This window comes from Oryx dammah, unplaced genomic scaffold (genome assembly GCF_014754425.2).
Source record: "Oryx dammah isolate SB20612 unplaced genomic scaffold, SCBI_Odam_1.1 HiC_scaffold_28, whole genome shotgun sequence".
Classification (NCBI taxonomy): Eukaryota; Metazoa; Chordata; class Mammalia; order Artiodactyla; family Bovidae; genus Oryx; species Oryx dammah.
In genome coordinates this window covers 18,980,651-19,002,428 of record NW_024070212.1, presented here as the reverse complement: position 1 = coordinate 19,002,428, position 21,778 = coordinate 18,980,651, and the positions used below count along the sequence as shown (strand labels likewise).

The 21,778-nt window shown below is 41.1% G+C and overlaps 1 protein-coding gene across 1 annotated transcript; it reads left to right on the top strand.

Moving 5' to 3' along the window:
* Positions 1–1,261: 1,261 nt before the first annotated feature.
* Positions 1,262–20,538, top strand: CTXND2 (cortexin domain containing 2). The gene is made up of 2 exons (XM_040230749.1): positions 1,262–1,394; positions 19,974–20,538. Exon 2 carries the CDS (start codon positions 20,047–20,049, stop codon positions 20,212–20,214), a length of 168 nt encoding a protein of 55 aa, XP_040086683.1. The 5' UTR covers positions 1,262–1,394; positions 19,974–20,046; the 3' UTR covers positions 20,215–20,538.
* The last annotated feature ends 1,240 nt before the right edge of the window (positions 20,539–21,778 follow it).

Here is a 21,778-nt window from a genome sequence, read left to right as displayed (position 1 = left end):
ATTTTGTAAGTAATAATAAATTATGGTAAAGAAAGAAATTGAACATACACATCCTATACAAGATTTTTTTAATAGAACCAAATAAAACCTTAGAGGAACTATTGCTAAATTTTGCATGAAGTATATGTTCATGTGTAATAACTTCCCTGGTGGCTCAGGGTTAAAGAGTCCACCTGCGATGTGGGAGCTGGAAGATCCCCTGGAGAGGGAAATGGCAACCTGCTCTAGCTTTCTTGCCTGGAAAACCCCATGGACAGAGGAGTCTGGCAGGCTACAGTCCATGGGGTCACAAAAGAGTCAGACACAACTTAGCAACAAAACAACAATGTAATAATTAATGCTAAATGAAATAGTTTTTTACTTTTCTGATCCAAACATCCTAAGAAAGTTCTTTCTGAAGAAAAGGGGAGGTTTTAGAGATTCACTGATCTTGTTGGCAGTGAGTGAGTGAGTTAAAGTCACTCAGTTGTGTCCAACTCTTTGCAATACCATGTATTGTAGCCCACCAGGCTCCTCTGTCCATGGAATTTTCCAGGCAAGAATGCTGGACTGGTTTGCCATTCCCTTCTCCAAGGAATCTTCCCAACCCCAGGGATCTGACCCAGGTCTCCTGCATTGCAGGCAGATTCTTTACCATCTGAGCCATCAGGGAAGCCCAATCTTGTTGGCAAGTAATTCTCAAACTTGAGCATACATCACAGTCAACTAGAAAAGCTAGTTAAGACATAGGTGCCAGGACTTCCCCAGTGGTCCAGTGGTTAAGAATCTGCCTTGCAATGCAAGGGATATGAGTTCAGTCCCTGGTCAGGGAACTAAGATCTCACATACCTTGGGGGTAACTAAGCCTGCAGGCTGCAACTAAGAACCGAAGCAACCAAATAAATAAATATTTAAAAAAAAAAGGTGCCAGCACCTCCAAAGTTCCTGATTTATTAAGGCTGGAATGGGGATTCAAGAATTGGCATTTCTAACAATTTATTGGGTGATGCTACTAATGCAGAGAATCATTGCACAGACCAAAAAAGCTGGCTACTGACTCTGCCTCTACCACCCACATGATCTGACTTAGCCGATACTACTTGAGCTATTAACCTTGGCTGCCCCAGCCCTAGCAGAGTTGTGGAAATATACTTCTACTGATCTAGGCTCCAATTTAATCTAGTGGGATCATTTTCTCACTCACTATGGGAGTGTCTGAAACTTGATCCTGTTTTAGTTGAACTATTCATGAAGCTTCTGAGTTCAGTGTGGGAGTGGGGAAGGGGAGAGAGCCACAACCACTCTCCTTTTTTAAAAAGGGGTTGATGAAAAGAGGAGAGGCTGCCAAGAGATGTGCTTGAGTAGGAGGAGACCGCCCTGCCAACATCCAGCCTTGGATATCACTCTCTCTAAAGGTAAATAAATATCCATATGCCCCTTGCTGGTAAGGTTTTTATGGGAATAATTCCAACAATTCTTCTGAGTTTAATAATACTTTTCTGCAAGCTTGGGGAACACTGGGGAAATAAAGAGCTTTTTTTTTTTTCATTAGTGCTTCGTTTGAAAAGTGAAACATATCTTAAAGGGGATAACTTGGGGATAGTCTTATTTTGGGAGGGTCCTCTATTAGTCCTATTAACTAGAGGATGTCTTTGATTTTAGAGATTATAGTAAGAAAGCTTCCTTATGGTATTTCTTCACAATCACCTTTCCTTTCAGACTAAACTTACGGCCAGGAAAAAATCTGGGTCTTTTTACATTTAGTTGTGTTTTGTTTTGTTTTTTTTTTTAAGAAACATGCAGCACTACAGATGGGAAAAATTAAGTGACTTGAGGAGAGAACACAAGGGACGGAAATGGTGATTGATCTTTCTGGAAAGTGTTAAGTGAAAGAGGAACTGACATTGCTACGGATTTGTAAATAAGTTCTCTTTCCTACTTTAGCAGGACCTAATTTTACACAAGCCAGTAAATTCATGCCCTCTTTTTCCCTACTCTAGGGAGCAGTGCTACTATTCAACGCAAACAAAACAGGAGCCTTAAGAGCCACTGTAAAAGATTCTAGGGCAGGTCTTCTCTCTGGAAAACAGATTTTGAATTTTATCTGCCATTTATATTTGTCAAGAAAAGCTATCTTATCCAAGAGATCTCAGAAGAATGTACGCGGTGCTAAGCTGCTTCAGTCATGTCCAACTCTGTGCGACCCTATGGACTGTACCCCATCAGGCTCCTCTGTCTGTGGAGATTCTCCAGGCTAGAATACCGGAGTGTGGTGACATGCCCTCCTCCAGGGGATCTTCCCGACCCAGGAATGGAGCCCGTATCTGTTATATCTCCTGCATTGATTGGCAGGCGGGTTCTTTACCACTAGGGCCACTTGGGAAGCCCTGTGGAAACTAAGTCTCCAAAATATGTCTCCAATAATTTCTTGTGATTTTTTTTTTCCATTCTAAAAACTTTAAACCTAATTGTGTATTAAAAATCTTGTAGTGACTAAACAGGGCTTCCCAGGTGGCACTAGTGGTAAAGAATCCGCCTGCCAGTGCAGGAGATGTAAGAGGCGTGGGTTTCATGTGTTGGGAAGATCCCCTGGAGAAGAGAATGGCTACCCACTGCAGTATTCTTGCCTGGAGAATCCCATAGACAGAGGAGCCTGATAGGCTACAGTCCAGGGTCGCAAAGAATTGAACACGACTGAAGCGACTTAACACAGGCGGCACCAGTGGCGAAACAACCACATTCTTTTCTTAACGACAGATCTCCAATTTGTATAAACTTCAGGCCCTGTAAAACCTGGATCAGATCCTTACATCTGAAAATAAGACCCAAGAACCAAAACATTATCGTCCTATTTCTTTTCTCTTTTCAGCAAGAATGTATTTTACTTTTTTTTGTCTTCACTGGGTCTTCACCGCTGCTCGTGGGCTTTCTCTAGTTGCGGTATGCCAGCTTCTCACTGGGACGGCTTCTCGTTGCCGAGCTCAGGCTCTAGGGCACGGGTTAGTCGCCCTTGACGTGTAATCTTTCCAGACCAGGTATTGAACCTGTGTCCTATGTGTTGGCAGACAGATTCTCAACCACTGGACCAGCAGGGAAGTCCCTATTTTACTTTGTAAGGGAGAGAGAGGAAAGATATAAGCCTAACAGAAGCAAAATTCACTTATTGGAATATGGCAGCTATGAGTGAGAAGTTTGAAGAGACCTTTGATTCAAAGTTCAGGAATTCAGATTTAATTAAAGGAGAGGGAGAATCCAAGATAATGTTTTCCAATTTCCAAATATTGAAGATTTTCCATCTCTCTGAAGCATACAAGGTTGTTTGCAATCTGTCCTCTGCCTGGAATTCTCTCATCTCTTGTAACTGTTACAAGTTCTACATGTAACTATTCCATCTGTGGTTCCTTGACCTCTTTCCTCCACCATAAATGCTAACATTCCCTTATTTCTAATTCTCCTTCAACCATCTCATCTACTTCTATGATTTCAACTCTCCTATCCTTGGGTGACTCTCAACTCAAAAGATCTTGCTCTTCTTTACCCTTGAACTTCAGTGCCATATTTCTGCTTCCTGAGCATGCCACACCAGTACCTTTAAATTCACCCTACTCCCAGGGGCTTTGCAAGAATGACTAGAAGGCTAATGCAACAAGGTTACTTTTAAAGGTTCCTTCCAACTGAGAGATTCTACAACTTTATACCTTTTATTTTTGTGTATTGTGATCTCTACCATACTGAAATATGTAGTTCCACAAAAGTTCCCATGTTTCCTTGTCTCTATCACTGTTCCTTCATTGGGAGTATACCTTCCTTATTCCAAATTGAGCCTGGTCATCACCTGTAGAAAGATTTCTATGACTAATCTGACCCTAGCTAAGTTTGTTAACCAGACATATATCATCCTATCCATTCTCTTCACCCAAGAGAAGCAGAGTGTTCTTCTGACACTGGAGTCTCCATGTTAACAAATATTTCCTTGTAGGTGTGGTGTGTGCACGCCAAGTCGCTTCAGTCATGTCCGACTCTTTGCAACCCCATGGACTATAGCCTGCCAGGCTTCTCTGTCCATTCTTGTCTGGAATTTTCCAGGCGAGAATACTGGAGTGGGTTGCCATTCCCTTCTCCAGGGGTTTTCCCAGTCCAGGGATCAAACCCATGTTTATGTCTCCTGCATTGGCAGACGGATTCTTTACCATTAGCACCACCTGGGTGTGGGCACTATGCTAATCAATGCTGTGAGAAATCACACAAAAAAACAAAACTTCAAGATTTTTGCCCTGTAGAAGTTCATATTAATGAAAGACTTTAGGTTAATTGCTCTCATGCACCCTCCATCTTCCTGCCAGTCTAATATTTCTACAACAACCATCAAATGGTGTAATTTCCATGCTTAAAAGCTTTTTGATGACTCCCCGCTGATTGCAAAGCTGAATCCAGAGTCTTTAATGTGCCATACAAGGGCCCAAGTGAACTTGCCTAGGCTGCTTATTCAGTGGGAGAATATATCTCAAGCACTTACTGAACATTTACTGTTTCTCAAACATACTATGCTGTCCTCTCTTCTCCTTTCCTGCTTCTCCCCTTCCGCACCTTTATTAGCTTGAAAAGGGTGTGTTGCTCAGCTTTGTCCAACTCTCTGTGAGCCCATGACCCCATGGACTGTAGCCCACCAGGCTCCTCTGTCCATGGGATTTCCCAGGCAAGAATACTGGTGCAGGTTGCCATCACCCGTTCCAGGGGATCTTCCTGACCCAGTAATCAAACCTGTGTTTCCTTCATTGCAGTCAGATTCTTTATTGTCTGAACCAGCAGGGGCTACTCATTCTCAGGCCTCAATTCAATACAGGTATTTGTCTCTTCAGTGAAATTTTCCTGACTCTTCCCTTTGGATTATTTTATCAGCAGATTACCTTGGAATGATTTCTTTACATTCAAGAAGTATATATTTTTGTTTATTTTTCTCATTAACTTTATAAAATGGAGATGGTTTATACAGTATATAAAATCATAGCTAGGAACCTATGATAAGGAGAACAAATGATAGGAAAGACATAAGTCTCTTGAAATGCTATTGAGAGGAGAAGTTGGCAAATTAATAAACTCTCCAGACTCTAAAGGGTCTAGTGAGATATTTAAGTATCAGAGTAAAATAATATGATTTTTTTAGAGAATATGGCCTTTTTGATGAATAAAGAGAAGGTATATAGCATTAAAGAGAAGGTATATGACATTAAAGAAATATATCTAGAAAATGACATCTGAGGTATATACAAATGGATAAAGACACTGGCAAGGTACTAAAAATACAATAAAATTGGTCTTCTCACTACGACTCAATTATCAGCAAGTGCATATTAAATAGCTGGTAAATGCCAGGATGCATTTCCCATTCCAGTTACAAAAATTCAAGAGAAGAGCTTTGGCCCAGCTGGGATGCTCACCCCCAACCACTGAACTGAGGCAGCCAGCATGATGAGGCCGTGTCAGAGCACGGTAGCTCCCCTAATAGCCATATGAGTGGACAGGAGGGAAAGGGTCAGGCAGACAATTTCAGAGAGACCCGCTACTTTTTGTTTTGGTGTTTATCATTTCGTACCTGTCATAATTGTATGGATATGTCTTATCTCCCATATCAGACTGTAAGTTTTCTAAAGACAGAAATCTTTTTATGCCTAGGGGTCCTAGTTTTTGTGCTTTATTTGTTAAATAGTAAAGGATGCATTGAAGTTAAATTGAAAGTTAATAGAGTTTGTATAGTAGTAGAGAGGGACCTGTTTGTAATCTCTAGTTCCTAAAGCACACAAGTCTGTAGATAAAATAAAGTAACAAGAGCAATGATAAAGAAGTTCTTGACTCTCCCATATCCTTGGACTGACATTTGAGTGAACTCAGTGTCAAAAAACACGGCCTCTTAGAGATTGTATTGTCAGAATCTTACCTCTTCTCTGACTCTAGCTAAACTCAGAACCTAGACTAGCTCTTCCCTTAGAATGAATTTTTCACCAGGAAAGTCTCAAGTTAAAAATAAACCAGGGGGCTGGTAGACACATTTCCAATCATCATAAAGGCTTGTTTTGACACTTAATTTCTGTGAAACACACAGCCTAAGCTTAAATTGGAATCCTTTCTTCAAGTCATATAATACATTGAATATCTAGTACATTCTCAGCACCAAATGAACTGTATATGACCCTGAGTAGTTAGTTGTCAGTGCTTTGAAGTGCGGACCTTCTTAGCCTCCCCTTTCTGTTGATGTTACACACTATCAATACTGTACAACTGTAACATGGGAAAAACTTGCTCTATAACTCCACTTAAGTGAAAAATTAAAACAGCAATGACTTCCAGATACTCCATAGCAAGAGAAAAGGTGCAAGAAATGAGGAACATAGTAAATCCAAGGAGGGTAATAATGGTAAACACTTTGATAGTAGTTGTTATGTGCCAGGCACTGTGCTATCTTCTACATATTTATTTAATCTTAGCATCTACATCATAGGGTTATTGTATTATTATCCCCATTTTACAGATGAAGAAACCGAGGTTCTGAAAATTTAAGTAACTTGCTTAGGATCACCAAGCCTTGTTAGAGCCAGGATCCAAATCCAGATGGACTGACTGCAGAACCCATGTTCTCCACTACCACATTATATTTCATGATCGCCATTGAACTGTTCTCACTGGGGGTTGACTTGTCTAGAAGGAACACCCTTTGCCCTTCCAAAACCAAGAACTGTACGGACAATCAACCGTTTCTACAAACACATAGTGATCTCTGGAGCCAGTGAGTGCTAGATCCCAAAGAACTTTTTGCTTCTTTTTTTTTTTTTTAATTTATTTATTTTTGTCTGTGCTGGGTCTCTGTTGCTGCACGCGAAGTTTTTCTAGTTGTGGTGAGCAGGGGCTAGTCTTCACTGCGGTGCACAGGTTCTCACTGTGGCGGCTTCTCTTGCGGAGCACAGGCTCCAGATGCTGGAGTTTCAGTAGCTGCAACACAGGGGCTCAGTAGTTGTGGCACATGGTCTTGGTTGCTCCACAGCATGTGGAACCTTCCAGACCAGAGATCAAATGCATGTCCCCTGCAGTGGCAGGCTGATTCTTAACCACTGCACCACCAGGAAAATCCAGAACTTTTTGATTTCTGGCAGCATATTTGCAATGCAAGATAGTCAAACCAAATACTTTAACCCACCACTTCTCAAAAATGTGTATAGTACTTGATACATTGAAAAGAAGACATGTAATATATTTTAGTCATGAAATACAATAATAACTGAACCATCTCAATGCATTTACCTGAGTGTTCTTTCCTTTAGATCATCTGCCTGCCTCCCTCCCAGAAGTAATCATTACCGTGAATCTATATCACTGACTCCTTGGCTTTTTCTTTTCTTTTTTTGGCCACATGCCCGGTCGGAGACAGTGAAAGCACCTAGTCCTAACCACTGGACTGCCAGGGAATTCCCTCCTTCACTTTTTCAGAAGTAAATTTATCACATATGTGTGCATCCCTAAATAGTGTATTGTTATTGTAAAAAGTGCTTTGTTTGTTTTGAGATTTATAAAAATAATATAATAATGTATGCTGCTGCTGCTGCTGCTGCTAAGTCGCTTCAGTTGTGTCCGACTCTGTGTGACCCCATAGACAGAAGCCCACCAGGCTCCCCTGTCCCAGGCTCCCCTGTCCCTGGGATTCTCCAGGCAAGAACACTGGAGTGGGTTGCCATTTCTTTCTCCAGTGCATGAAAGTGAAAAGTGAAAGTGAAGTCGCTCAGTCGTGTCTGACTCTTCATGACCCCACGGACTGCAGCCTACCAGGCTCCTCCATCCATGGGACTTTTCAGGCAAGAGTACTGGAGTGGGGTGCCATTGCCTTCTCCATCATGTATGCTGTTTTCTGTAATTTGCTTCTATCACTCACTAATACGTTTCTAAGAGTCACCCATGTTATTGAATGCAACTCTAGTTTGTTCACTCATTTTTTTCACTGCTTTATAGTATTTACTGTGACTATGCCACGATTTATGCAATAATTCTCTCAGGCTGTGGTCATTTGAACTGTTCAGCTTTTGCTTTTGTGTACAATACTGCAGAAGCAATCTTCTTTTAATTTTCCTGGTGTATACACAGGAGTGGACTTGGGAGTTGGGTTGCAGTGAATATGTACATTCAACTTTACTAGATAATGCTAAATGATTTTCTACAGGGGATTTTTATCAATCTGTACTCTGATATTACTGATGGGGAGTGTATAAGAACTTTGAATGAGTTACATCCTTGCCAACACTTTGTATTATCAGACTTCTTAATGTCTACCAATCTAGTGAATAAAAAAAAAATGTCAATGATTACTAGTGAAGTTGAACACCTTTTCATGTACTTTTTACCTTTCATGTTTCTTTTTTTTAATGCCAGTTCATGTCTTTTGCTAATTTTCCTCTTGAGTTATTTGTCCTTTACTTATTCAGTTGGAGGATTTAGTTTGCTAACTTGGATACTAACCCTTTTTTAGAAATGTGTTTCTCCAAATTTGTGGTGTGGTTTGTATTTTTACTTACTTTATGGTGTCTGAACTGATCCGGAGTTCTTAATTTTAAAGTTAAACTCAAGCATTTTTAAAAATATATGTTGTACTATTTGTGTCTTGTTTAAGAGATCTTTTCCTAACCTGAGGTGATAAAAACATTCTATATTTTCTTCCAAAGTTTTTTGTTGTTGTTGATGTTGTTAAGAATTTGTCTTACTTCTAGCTGCGCTGAATCTCTGTTGCTGTGCTTGGACTTCCTCTAACTGCAGCAAGCAGGGATTACTCTCTGGTTGCAGTATGCGGGCCTCTTACTGCAGTGGTTTCTCTTGTTGCAAAGCACAGGCTCTAGACACACAGGCTTCAGTACTGTGGCCCATGAGTGCAGTTGCTCCACCACGTGTAGAACCTTCCCAGACCAGGGACTGAACTCATGCCCCCTGCACTGCCTGACGGATTCTTATCCACTGTACCACCAAGGAAGTCCTAAAGGTTTTGAAGTTTGCTCTTGACATCTGGCTCAGAGGATAAAGCATCTGCCTGCCATGTGGGAGACCCGGGTTCGATCCCTGGGTTGGGAAAATTCCCTGGAGAAGGAAATGGCAACCCACTCCAGTATTCTTGCCTGAAGAATCCCATGGACAGAGGAGCCTGGCGGGCTACAGTCCACGGGGTCACAAAGAGTCTGACACGACTGAGTGAGTTCACTTCACTTGACATTTAACTATAGATGTGGGTTTTTTTTATGGATATCTTATTTTCCAGTATCCATTATCAAACAGGCCGTTCTTTTTCTGTCAACAGTGCTCATTCCACTATAAGTCAAGTATCCCTAAATGTCCAGTTTGCTTCTGGGCTTTCTAGTCTCTTCAAATGGCCTCTTATCTATACCTGCACATATATCCCTCTGTCAAAAATACTATAGCTCTGTAACAAACCTTAATAACTGATATGGGGAATCTCTCCACCATATTCTTTCTCTTCAGAATGCCTTTCTAATTCTTGTACCTGTGAGCTCCCATGTACACTTAAGAAAAACAGTTTGTCAGTTTTCTCAAAAACCTTGATGGAATTTTGTTGGACTTATATGGCCTCTATAAGTAAATTTGAGGAGAATTAACAACTTAATCATGTGAAATTCATAAATATCGGGTATCTCTCTATTCACTTTGTTCAGTCACTATGTTGTGTCTGACTCTTTGCAGCCCCAAGAATTGCAGCATGCCAGACTTCCCCGTCCCTCACTATCTCCCTGAGTTTTCTCAAATTCATGTGTCCATTGAGTCAGTGATGCCATCCAACCATCTTATCCTCTGTCGCCTCCTTCTCCTCTTGCCTTCAATCTTTCCCAACATCAGGGTCCTTCCCAGTGAACTGGCTCTTCACATCAGGTGGCCAAAGTATTGGAGCTTCAACTTCAGCATCAGTCCTTCCAGTGAATGTTCAGGGTTGATATCCTTTAAGATTGACTGGTTTGATTTCCTTGCAGTCCAAGGGACTCTTAAAAGTCTTCTCCAACACCACAGTTCAAAATCATCAATTCTTTGGTGCTCAGCCTTCTTTACGGCCCAATTCTTACATCCATACATGACTAGTGGAAAAACCACACCTTTAACTATACGAAGCTTTGTCAGTAAAGTGCTGTCTCAGATTTTTAATATGCTGTCTAGGTTTGTTATATATTTTTATGCTACTGTAAATAATGTCCCCCCCTTTTTTTGGTGGCGCCACACGGCTTGCAGGATCTTACTTCCCCGACCAGTGATTGAACCAGGACCACAGCAGGGAAAGCTCTGAGTCTTAACTACTGGACCACCAAGGAGTTCCCAATGACCCTTTTAAAATTAAATGGTCTTTTAAAAATCACATTTGCTTATTGTTTGTTACTGGCATTTACATATGTAACTGACTTGTGTATCTCATCCAAACACCTTGCTAAACTACTTATTTCTCATATTTTCTGTAGACTATTCTGTAGGAAATAATATCAGTGAATAATGAACATTTTTGTTTCTTCTTTTTAAATCCTTGTTTTTTTCTTTCTTTATCTTATTTTACTGCACTGATTAGAACCTCCAGAATGATGTTGAATAAATTGAAGATAATGAACCTCTTTGTCTTGTTCCTGATTTTAAGAGGAAAATCTTTCAACTTTTCACCATTATCTGGATGTTTGCTCTACATTTTTTTGTTAATATCCTTAATTGGGTTAAAAGTATTCTTTTCTACCCCTATTTTGCTAAAAAATTAATGTAAGTGTTTTTTTAGTATTGAAATTTATCAAATGCTTTTCTGCAACAACTGTGGTATTCATAAGGCTTATATACATAGCATGTTTCTACTTCTAGGATAAACTCAGCTTGATATCTATATACATCAAGGCTTATTTGCAGAGACCAGAAACCATTCTAGCTATTTTCAACGAAAGGGATTTAATAAATGGAATTAGGATGTTTTTAGTTTCACATGACCAAAAATTAAACCTCAAACCCAACCAACTCAAATGAGATTTAAAAATATATGGAAAAGTACGAATTTGCTAAGTGTTGGATGCATGTGCTATGAATCAAGCTTGTTCACCATATCAAGCAAATATTCTGTATTTCACCAATTTCTGTCTAGCTGACCTATCAATGATTGAGAGGAATATTTTGATTATCCACTATAATGGCAATTTTTATCAATTTCTCCCAGTAGTCCTATTGTTTATTTATCCTGAGACTATTTTATTAGGTACATACAATTTAGAACTCTTACATCTTCCTACTGAATTTTGCACTTCATTATAATCTGTTAATCTTCTGTATCCCTAATAATGCTTCTGGTCTTAAGGTCTATTTTGTCTGATATTAATATAGCACCTCAATTTTATTTTGGTGAGTATTTACCTCGTACACCTTTTACTTCCAGTCTTTCCATGCCTTTAAATTTTAGGTGAATCTCTTAGGAACAGCATATAAATGGATTGGGACCAAGACCAAAAAATAAATGTTTGGCATTTTGGGTCTGCTCAACATCCAAAACTCCTTCTTACTTGAGAGAAATGCTCCTTTATGTGAGTCTATGAGAGACAGAACTTCATTTTTACTACAGTGCCTAGAAATAATGAATATTCCCTCTCCTATCCCCAGGGTGGCTAAGGTGCTGGTGCGTGACTCAGCCTTGACCAGTCGGATGCTCCAGCCAGGGTCTGGAATATCAAGTGACACAAAGATGACACAATTTATAATTCAGGCACGGCAGGGACAGCAGTATCCGATGACAGTAGCAGCAGTCCTCAGCAATAGCAGTGTCCGGTGGTGGTGGCTAGTGTCCAGCGCCAACGGTGCCTTAACCAGACTTTTCCTGTGCTGACCTTGGTTTTGATTCCTAGTGCCTGGCCTCCCCTGGTTTCTCCCTGTTTTATGGAACCAATTCTCCTTCTCCTTGATTCTGGAAGTCACCTGGTCTCTTTATAATAAATACCTTTTGTTCTTAAGTAAGTGAAAGTTGGTCAGTCCTGTCTGACACTTCACGACCCCATGAACTGCAGCCCACAAGGTTCCTCTGTCCATGGGATTCTCCAGGCAAGAATACTAGAGTGGGTTGCCATTTCCTTCTCCAGGGGATCTTCTCAACCCAGGGACTGAACCCGGGTATCCTGCATTCCAGGCAGATTCTTTACTATCTCAGCCACCAGGGAAGCTCTTGCTTAAGTAAAGGAGGCCCTGTTTTCATTAGTTGCAAAGAAGAATCCTGACTGATATAAAATTGTTCTTTCTCCCTCTGGAATTGAGGAGGAGATAATATGAAGAGGGAATATGTGAAGTCTGGATTTTCTGTAGCCATTCTTGCTACCATAGGGAAGCTGGTCCGGGTATAAAATCAATGTAGAAGAAAGGATGAAAGTGAAAGTCGCTCAGTTGTGTCCCAACTCTTTGCAACCCCTTGGACTGTATATTCTGGCCCTGGAATTCTCCAGGCCAGAATACTGGAGTGGGTACCTGTTCCCTTCTCCAGGGGATCTTCCCAACCCAGGGATCGAACCTAGGTCTCCTGCATTGCAGGTGGATTCTTTACCAGCGGAGCCATCAGGGAACCCCAGTGTAGAAGAGAGGTAGATACATAAAGGCAAAACCATGGAAACACCTCCACTCTCTGGATCAAGCCCTACTTATAAAGTTAGCCTTACTCTGGACTTTAGACTCAGAAGTCAATAAATTTCATGTATTGTTTAATCTCACTTAAGTGGACGTTTCTGTCACTTGCAACCAAACACATCCTACCTGATACCTTTCTATTCTGCCTTTGAAAAGGAATCCCTTGTTTGATTCTGCATTAGGCTTTTCGCTGCTATTCTGCTTCTTTCTTTCCTAGTTTAACTCCTCATAAATGATTTAAAATCTTGGTGTCTTCATTTCCTCACTGCCTTTTGTTGTTTAATCCACGAAAGTCTGGACTCCTTCTTTATCACTCTACCACTATTCTTTTAAGATCAGCAACAGTCTTCTCCTTTCACTGCCACATTCTCAAAGTCATTCATTCATTCAACCAACATTTTTACGTGCTCACTTTTGCAAAGTATAGTACTAAATCATTCATTGAACAGATACTTGTTGAACATCTAATATATCCCAGACTTTTAGGATAAAAACAAATTATATAGGGTCCTTAGTCTCATGTAGAATTACTATTTTATCAGAAAAGACAGAAATTAAAGTAATCAAAATAAACAATAGTGAATGTTACTAGAATATCTCCCTAGGAAATTGACATTTAAGCTAAGGCCTAAAAGTTGAATATAGAAGGATAGGAGTAATGCAAAGATAATGTTAATGGAAAAAGCCTGGAGGCAAAGGAGGATCATGCAAAACTCACAGAGCTGTGACAAGTCCAGCATTGCTGGGTAAAAAATGTACAAGGAAGAGTGGCAAGAAACAAGGTGAGACAAAATCGTGGACAGCCTTGGTAATGCACTGAAGACAGTAGGAAGAAGCTGGAATATTTTAATCAGAAGACTGATTTAATTACACTTACTAAAGATTGCTTTGCGGTTTGGAGGAGAATAAGAATGTTTTCAGAAAATCAGAAAGTATTTGCAGGTGTTTGGCATTTGATGGTCTAGAGCACAATGGTGGCCATAGGGGTAAAGAAAAGGGAATGGATTTGAGACATGTTTTGGAAGTAGGCCCAAAAGGATATTAACAGAGGTAGAGTGATATGTGCTAAGTTGCTTCAGTCGTGTCTAACTCTGCAACCCATGGACTGTAGCCTGCCAGGCTCCTCTGTCCAGGCAAGAATACTGGAGTGGGTTGCCATGCCCTCCTCCAGGGGATCTTCCTGACCCAGGGATCAAACCCAAGACTCTGTGTCGCCTGTATTAGCAGGCAGGTTCTTTACCACTAGCACCACCTAGTGATAAGCCACTGAAATGTGGAACCCAAAAATACATGTGTCCTTGCTCTGAAAGAGCACTGTAGAAAGGATGACACATAAGGAATGTAATACATATATAAGTGAGATATATATCTTAAAATGGTACAAATATCTACCAATTTTCCCACATTTTCCAGCTACCAGATTAGTTTATCTCTCGTCATCAGGGGACAACAGAGGACCAGCTAGTTGGATGGCATCACTGACTCAATGGACATGAGTTTGAGCAAGCTCCAGGAGATGGTGAAGGACAGGGAAGACTGGCGTGCTGCAGCCCATGGGGTTGCAAAGAGTCAGACACGACTGAGCAGCTCAACAACAACAACTTACAGTTCTCTGCCAAAGTACAACTCTGCCCATTATGAACACAATTCTTGATACTATTTCCCGGGGCAATTTAGCTTCTCACCATGCCAACTAATTTATTTTTAATTTTTAAAATTTATTTACTTTTGGCCGTGCTGGGTCATCATTGCTTTCCATGGGCTCTCTAGTTGCGGGGCGAAGGAGCTGTGCTCTTCATCGTAGTGTGCAGGCTTCTCATTACAGCGGCTTCTCTTGTTGCAGAGCCCGGGCTGTAAGATACTTGTGCTTCGGTAGCTGTGGCTCAGTAGTTGCAGCTCATGGGCTCTAGAACCCGGGTTCAGTAGTTGTGGCATATGAATGCAGCTGCTCCAGGGCTTGTGGAATCTTCCCACACCAGGGATTAAACCCACATTTCCTGCGTTGTCAGGCAGACTCTTGTCTATGGCACCACCAGGGAAGTCCCCAGCTCATCTTTTATGAAACAATATTTTAGGACTTCCCTGGTGGTCCAGTAGTTAAGACTCCACTTTTCCCCTGCAGGGAGCACAGGTTTGATCCCTCACTGGGGAACTAAAAGGCCACATGATGTCTGGTGCAGTCAAAACAAAACAAAAACAGTATTTTAGCTTTCTCTACATCTCTCCAATGACTTCCCAGGTGGTGGTAGTGGTAAAGGACCCACCTGCCAACACAGGAAACATAGGCGACACAGTTTGATCCCTGGGTCAGGAAGATCCCCTAGACGAGAGCATGGCAACACACTCTGGTATTCTTGCCTGAAAAACCCCATGGACAGAAGAGCTTGACAGGCTACAGCCCAAAGGGTCACAAAGAATCGGACAGAACTGAAGTGACTTAGCACTCACGCTTGCTCCTTGGAAGAAAAGCTATGAAAACCCTAGACAGCTATTTAAAAACAGAGACATTACTTTGCCAACAAAGGTCCATATAATCCAAGTCATGGCTTTTCAGTAGTCATGTATGGATGTGAGAGTTGCACCATAAAAAAGGCTAAACGCCAAAGAATTGACGCTTTTGAGCTGTGGTGTTGGAGAAGACTCTTGAGAGTCCCTTGAACTGCAAGAAGATCAAACCAGTCCATCCTAAAAGAAATCAGCCCTGAATATTCATTGGAAGAAGGATTGATGCTGAAGCTGAAGCTCCAATAATTTGGCCACTTGATGCAAAGACCCAACTCGGAAAAGACCTTGATACTGGGAAAGACTGAAGGCAGGAGGAGAAGGGGAAGACAGAGGGCAAGATGTTGGGATGGCCTCACTGACTCAATGGACATGAGATTGAGCAAGCTCCGGGAGATGGTGACGGACAGGGAAGCCTGGTGTGCTGAAGTCCAAAGGGTCACAAAGAGTTGGACACAACTAAGCAACTGAACAACAACAAGCACACAGGCACATCTCTCCTAAAGATCCAAACCATTTTTCAAAACAAATCTACTGGCATTTTTTTTTTTTTCTCTCTAGGCTTGGATGTTGTTTAGGGCTCTTTCTCTCCTTTTTCATGAACTCCTCAGAAATTCTCTACTAGGGTTATCTAACTGTAGATCCCTTCAGGTCAATATTTCTACTCTGACTGGGCGTTATAATGCTGAATCCAAGTTAACCTCCAGCCATTTTCTATTAAGGTAACCTCATCCTAGCAGGAAGCCCTCTCTGCTTAGATCCTCTTTTTGTGACCCCCTAAGGCTGGTCCCTATCTGCAGTCCATACCTGGTCCTCAAGAAAAAGAAAAAAATTCCCCTCGGGACTTCCCTGGTGGTCCAGTGGCTATGAACTTCAAGCTCCCAATGCAGGGAGCCCAGGTTTGAACCCCAAGCAGAGAATTAGATCCCACATGCCACAACTAAGACACAGCCAAATAAATAAATGATAAAAAATAAATATATTTGTAAAATCCCCCTCATTCAATACAATCTCAACTCTGCCTTCTTTTCTACTGCCACAGGCTGCTCTAGCCAATTTCTTTTCTTTCTTTTTTCAAATTTTATTTTATTACAGTTAGAACACCTAATGTGAGATCTACCTTCTTAACAAATTTTTAAGTGTAAAATCAGTTCAGTTCAGTCGCTCAGTTGTGTCCAGCTTTTTGCAACCCCATGGACTGCAGCATGCCAGACTTCCCTGTTCATCACCAACTCCCAGAGTTTACTCAAATTCATGTCCATTGAGTCGGTGATGCCATCCAACCTTCTCATCCTCTGTCGTCCCCTTCTCCTTCTGCCTTCAATCTTTCCAAGCATCAGGGTCTTTTCAAATGAGTCAGCTCTTTGCATCAGGTGGCCAAAGTACTGGAGCTTCAGCTTCAGCATCAGTCCTTCCAATGACTATTCAGGACTGATTTCCTTAGGATAGACTGGTTGGATCTCCTTGCTGTCCAAGGGACTCTCAAGAGTCTTGTCCAGCACCACAGTTCAAAAGCATCAATTCTTCGGCACTCAGCTTTCTTTATAGTCCAATTCTCACATCCATACATATTACCAGAAAAACCATAGCTCTGACTAGACGGACCTTTGTTGGCAAAGTAATGTCTCTGCTTTTGAATATGCTCTCTAGGTTGGTCATAACTTTTCTTCCAAGGAGTAAGTGTCTTTTAATTTCATGGCTGCAGTCATCATCCATTGATTTTGGAGCCCCTCAAAATAAAGTCTGTCACTGTTTTCATTGTTTCCCCTTCTATTTGCCATGAAGTGATGGGACCAGATGCCATGATCTTAGTTTTCTGAATGCTGAGTTTAAGACAACTTTTTCACTCTCCTCTTTCACTTTCATCAAGAGCCTCTTTAGTTCTTCTTCACTTTCTTCCATAAGGATGGTGTCATCTGCATATCTAAGTTATTGATATTTCTCCCAGCAATCTTGATTCCAGATTGTGCTCCATCCAGTCCAGCATTTCTCATGATGTACTCTGCATATAAGTTAAATAAGCAGGGTGACAATATACAGCCTTGACATACTCCTTTCCCAATTTGGAACAAGTCTGTTGTTCCATGTCCAGTTCTAACTCTTGCTTCTTGACATGCATACAGATTTCTCAGGAGGCAGGTCAGGTGGTATGGTATTCCCATCTCTTTAAGAATTTTCCACAGTTTGTTGTGATCCACACAATCAAAGGCTTTGGCATAGTCAATGAAGCAGAAGTAGATGTTTTTCTAGAACTCTTTCGCTTTTTCAATGATCTAGTCGATGTTGGCAATTTGATCTCTGGTTCCTCTGCATTTTCTAAATCCAGCTTGAACATCTGGAAGTTCATGGTTCATGTACTGTTGAATCCTAGCTTGGAGAATTTTGAGCATTAATTTGCTAGCATGTGAGATGAGTACAATTTTGTGGTGGTCTGAGCATTCTTTGGCATTGTTGCCAAAGAATTAAGTGTATAATAGATTATCATTAACTATACATACAATGTCATACAGAAGATATCTAGTGCTTATTCCTCTTACTTCACTGAAACCTTATGCCTGTTCTTTAGTAATTCCTCATGACTATGACGTTGAGCATCTTTTCATGTGTTTATTGGCCATTTGTAAATCTTCCTTAGAGAAATATCTATTCAGATCCTTTGTCTAATTTTTAATTGAGTCATTTGTCTTCCTATAATTTAGTTGTACAAATACTTTAGATATTCTAAATACAAATCCCGTATCAGGTATAAGATTTTCAAACATTTTTTCCCATTGTGTGGGTTTTTTTTTTCACTTTCTTGATTGTGTCCTTTGAAGCTCAAGAGTTTTAAATCTGAAGAAGTCCAATTTATCTTTTTTTCTCTTACTGCTCTCATATCTAAAAGCCCTTTACCAAATCCAATGTTATGAAAATTTATTCCTTTTTTTCTGAATTTTATAGTTTTAGCTCTTACATTTGGGTCTTTGATCTACTTTGAGTTAATATTTATATATGGTGTGAAGTAAGGGTCTAACTTCAGTCTTTTGCATATGACTATCTAGTTTTCCAGGCTTCCAGGTAGGGTTCAGTGGGTAAAGAATTCCCCTGCAATGCAGGAGACACAGGAGAGGTGGATTCAATCCCTGAGTCAGGAAGATCCCATGGAGGAGGGCATGGCAACCCACTCCAGTATTTTGCCTGGAGAATCCCATGGACAGAGGAGCCTGGCGGCTTACAATCCACAGGGTCACAAAGAGTCAGAGACGACTGACGTGACGGAGCACACAGGCACATCCAGTCTCCCAAGTACCATTTGTTTTCTTTCCTTATTGAATGGTGTTGACCCTCTTCTCAAAAATCAGCTGACAATACATACATGTTTATTTCTGTACTCTCAATTCTGTTCCATTGATGTATATGTCTATTCTTATGCCAATACTACACTATCTCAACGACTGTAGCTTTATGGTGAGTTTTGAAATTGAGCAGAGAGAGTTCTCTGACTTTCTTTTCAGTATTGTTTTGATAGTGGACTTAATAACTGAAATTGACCGCTTCTGGGATGTACCTGATTTTTAGTTAAGAGATAGGAATGACAGCACAAACATAGTGATTAGAAAAAATAAAACAATTTTATGTTCATACCTAGTAAGTTAAGACACCACAATAAATTAATTACAGTAAGTACTCAGAATTTGAAAAAATATTAGAAAATGGTTTGCACTTAACACAGAATTGGGGTGTTCAAGACAATTGTACTGGGATTTAACAGAGCAAGGAAGCCCCAGTTGTTTTCTGAGTTACACATATCTTTCATGTCTTGCCTTGGAGGATTTCACCTACTTTTACATATGCTTATATCTTGAAGGTCACCTCTACTAATGTTATCAGTGTCACGTCTGTGTGAATGTGTGTGTGTGTGTGTCGCTCAGTCATGTCCGGCTCTTTGCGACACTATGGACTGTAGCTCTCCAGGCTCCTCTATCCTTGGAGTTCTCCAGGCAAGGATACTTGAGTGGGTAGATTCCCTGCTCCAGGGATGAAACCTGGCTCTCCCATATTGCAGGCAGATTGTTTACTGTCTGAGCCACCAGGAAAGGAAACCCTATCAGTTTCATGAGTACCTCTAAAATAAATCTTGCTAATTTTTTTTGGAAACCCTCTTTGGTTTCAACATAAAAGTGTTAAGAAAATACACACATAGAGGGGTGCGTTGGGTTGGGAGATTAGTATTGACACATATACAGTATCAAGTGCAAAATAGATAGCTAGTGGAAACCTGCAGTATGACACAGGGAACTCAGCTCGGTGCTCTGTAATGACCTAGAGTGGTGGGATGGGGGGTGGGGGGCAATGGAAGGGAGGTCCAAGAAGGAAGGGATACACAGTGCAATGCAGAGCTCAGTCCTGCCTTACTCTTCAAAACCCCATGGACTGTAGCCCACCAGGCTCCTCTGTCCATGGAATTTTTCAGGCAAGAAATACTGGAGTGGGTTGACTGATTCACTTCGTTGTACAGCAGAAACTAACACAACATTATAAAGCAACTATTACCCCAAGCTTCCAGGGCTCCCCTAGTAGCTCAGGTGGTAAAGCATCCGACTGCAATGCAGGAGACCTGGGTTCAACCCCTGGGTCGGGAAGATTCCCTGGAGAAGGAAATGGCAACCCATTCCAGTATCCTTGCCTGGAAAATCCCATGCACAGAAGAGCCTGGGGGGGCAGGGGTACAGTCCATGGGGGTCACAAAGTGTTGGACACGATTAAGCAACTAACACACACATACCCCAATTTAAAAAAATACATACATAGAAATATAAGCCAATAAAGTTGTTTTATCCTCTTTTGTCTAGGAATATGACAAATCTGAAGATATTCCTGAGGAAGTAGCTACAGCTGGATAACGGTAAAGAGGCGTGTGTTCCCATGGATGACTCAAGCCCGTCCAGTAGTGTTGACGTAGACAAAGGCTTTGCCATCGCCTTTGTTGTTCTCCTGCTTCTCTTCCTGGTAGCGATGATTTTTCGGTGTGCCAAGTTGGTGAAGAATCCCTATGAGGCCAGCTCTACAGCTACAGAACCATCTCTGAGCTGAAGTGTGAAAAAACCTGATAGACTTCCCTTCACAGGAGATTTGAAATCTCTTACACAGACATTTATGAAACAGACTGTTTATTACTCCACCTCCCTATTTCTCAGCCTCCTCCCTCTTGCATTCCACAATAGGCACATGAGGGTGAGTTGATAATAATAATAGAGATGAAACACAAGCTAGTCTGTATTGTTCTATTCAGGAAAATAGCTACCAAAGCGGGGTCGAGACAGGTTGAACTTATCTGTTAAAATAAAGCCATGAGGGGCTTCCCCAGCGGCTCAGTGGTAAAGAATCAGCCTGCTAATACAGAAGAGGTGGATTTGACCCCTGGTCTGTGAAGATCCCACAAGTTGCAGAACAAATAAGCCCAAGCACCACAACTACTGAGCCTGTGCTCTAGAACCCAGGAGCCACAACTACTGAAGCCTGGCCACCTTAGAGCCTGTCCTCCTCAGCAAGAGAAGCCACCACAATGAAAATCCCACATACAGTAACTGGAGAGTAGCCCCCTCTAACTGCAGCTAAAGAAAAACCCACATAGCAACAAAGACCCAGCACAGCCAAAAATAAATGAATAAATAAACAAATAAAAATGTTAAAATAAGACCATGGATTTCAATCCTCCAATATCTAATCTTCTTAAGATAATTGGACAGTTGGCCATAATTTTATGAGGTAACATAATATAATATCATGATGCTTGGTAAGGTGCATCTAAGCCCTCCTAGAGGTGGTCTTAGGATGTCCCTTTAGTTATGCAAATATAAGGCCAGCAGGAACCAGTTATCCTACGATGAGCATCTAATAGGACTTTTTTAGTGTATGAAGCTTAATAAAAATTGATGCCCTTCTCAAGTGGGCAGAGTTCTATGGTAAAGGGGAACTAATTGGCCTTGGGTAACCCCTTAACCTCCCTCAGCCTACATTTCCTCACTTACAAAATAACATCTAGTGTGTTGAAAAGGAGCCCTCAAAATGATATGTCCATGTCCTTATCCCTGAAATCTATGAACATGACCTTATTTGGAAAGATGGTCTTTGCAGATGTAAAGTTAAGGATTTCAAGATGAATTCAACCTGGATTAGTGGGGTAAGCCCTAAATCCCATGACAAATGTCTTTACGAAAGACAGAAGAGAAGACATATACACAGAGGGGAAAAGGTCAAGTGAAAATGAAAGCAGAGATTGGAGTTATGCAACCACAGCTAAAGAATCCTTGCCTGGAACCATCAGAAGCTGGAAGAGGCAAGGAAGTTTTCCCTCCAGAGCCTTTGGAGGGAGTGCAGCCCTACCAACACCTTGATTTTGGACTTCTAGCCTTCAGAACTCTGAGAAAATAAATTTCTCTTGTTTTAAGCCACCTAGTTTGTGATAACTTGTTATGGCAGTCACAGGAAGCTAATATATAATACATGATGCTGTGTCACAATCAGCATCCTAGGGACTTTTTAAGAGAAAAGAGAAGGAAATCATAACTCCATCTCTCCGAAGTCTGAAGTTATGGAAATGTGGTAGAGCGAGCTATGACTAACTGGCAGGAAAGTCCATAAAAGAGTTCACTAG

Coding starts and splice junctions, on each gene's coding strand:
- CTXND2 (XM_040230749.1), top strand. CDS start 20,047: ATGGATGACTCAAGCCCGTCCAGTAGTGTTGACGTAGACAAAGGCTTT.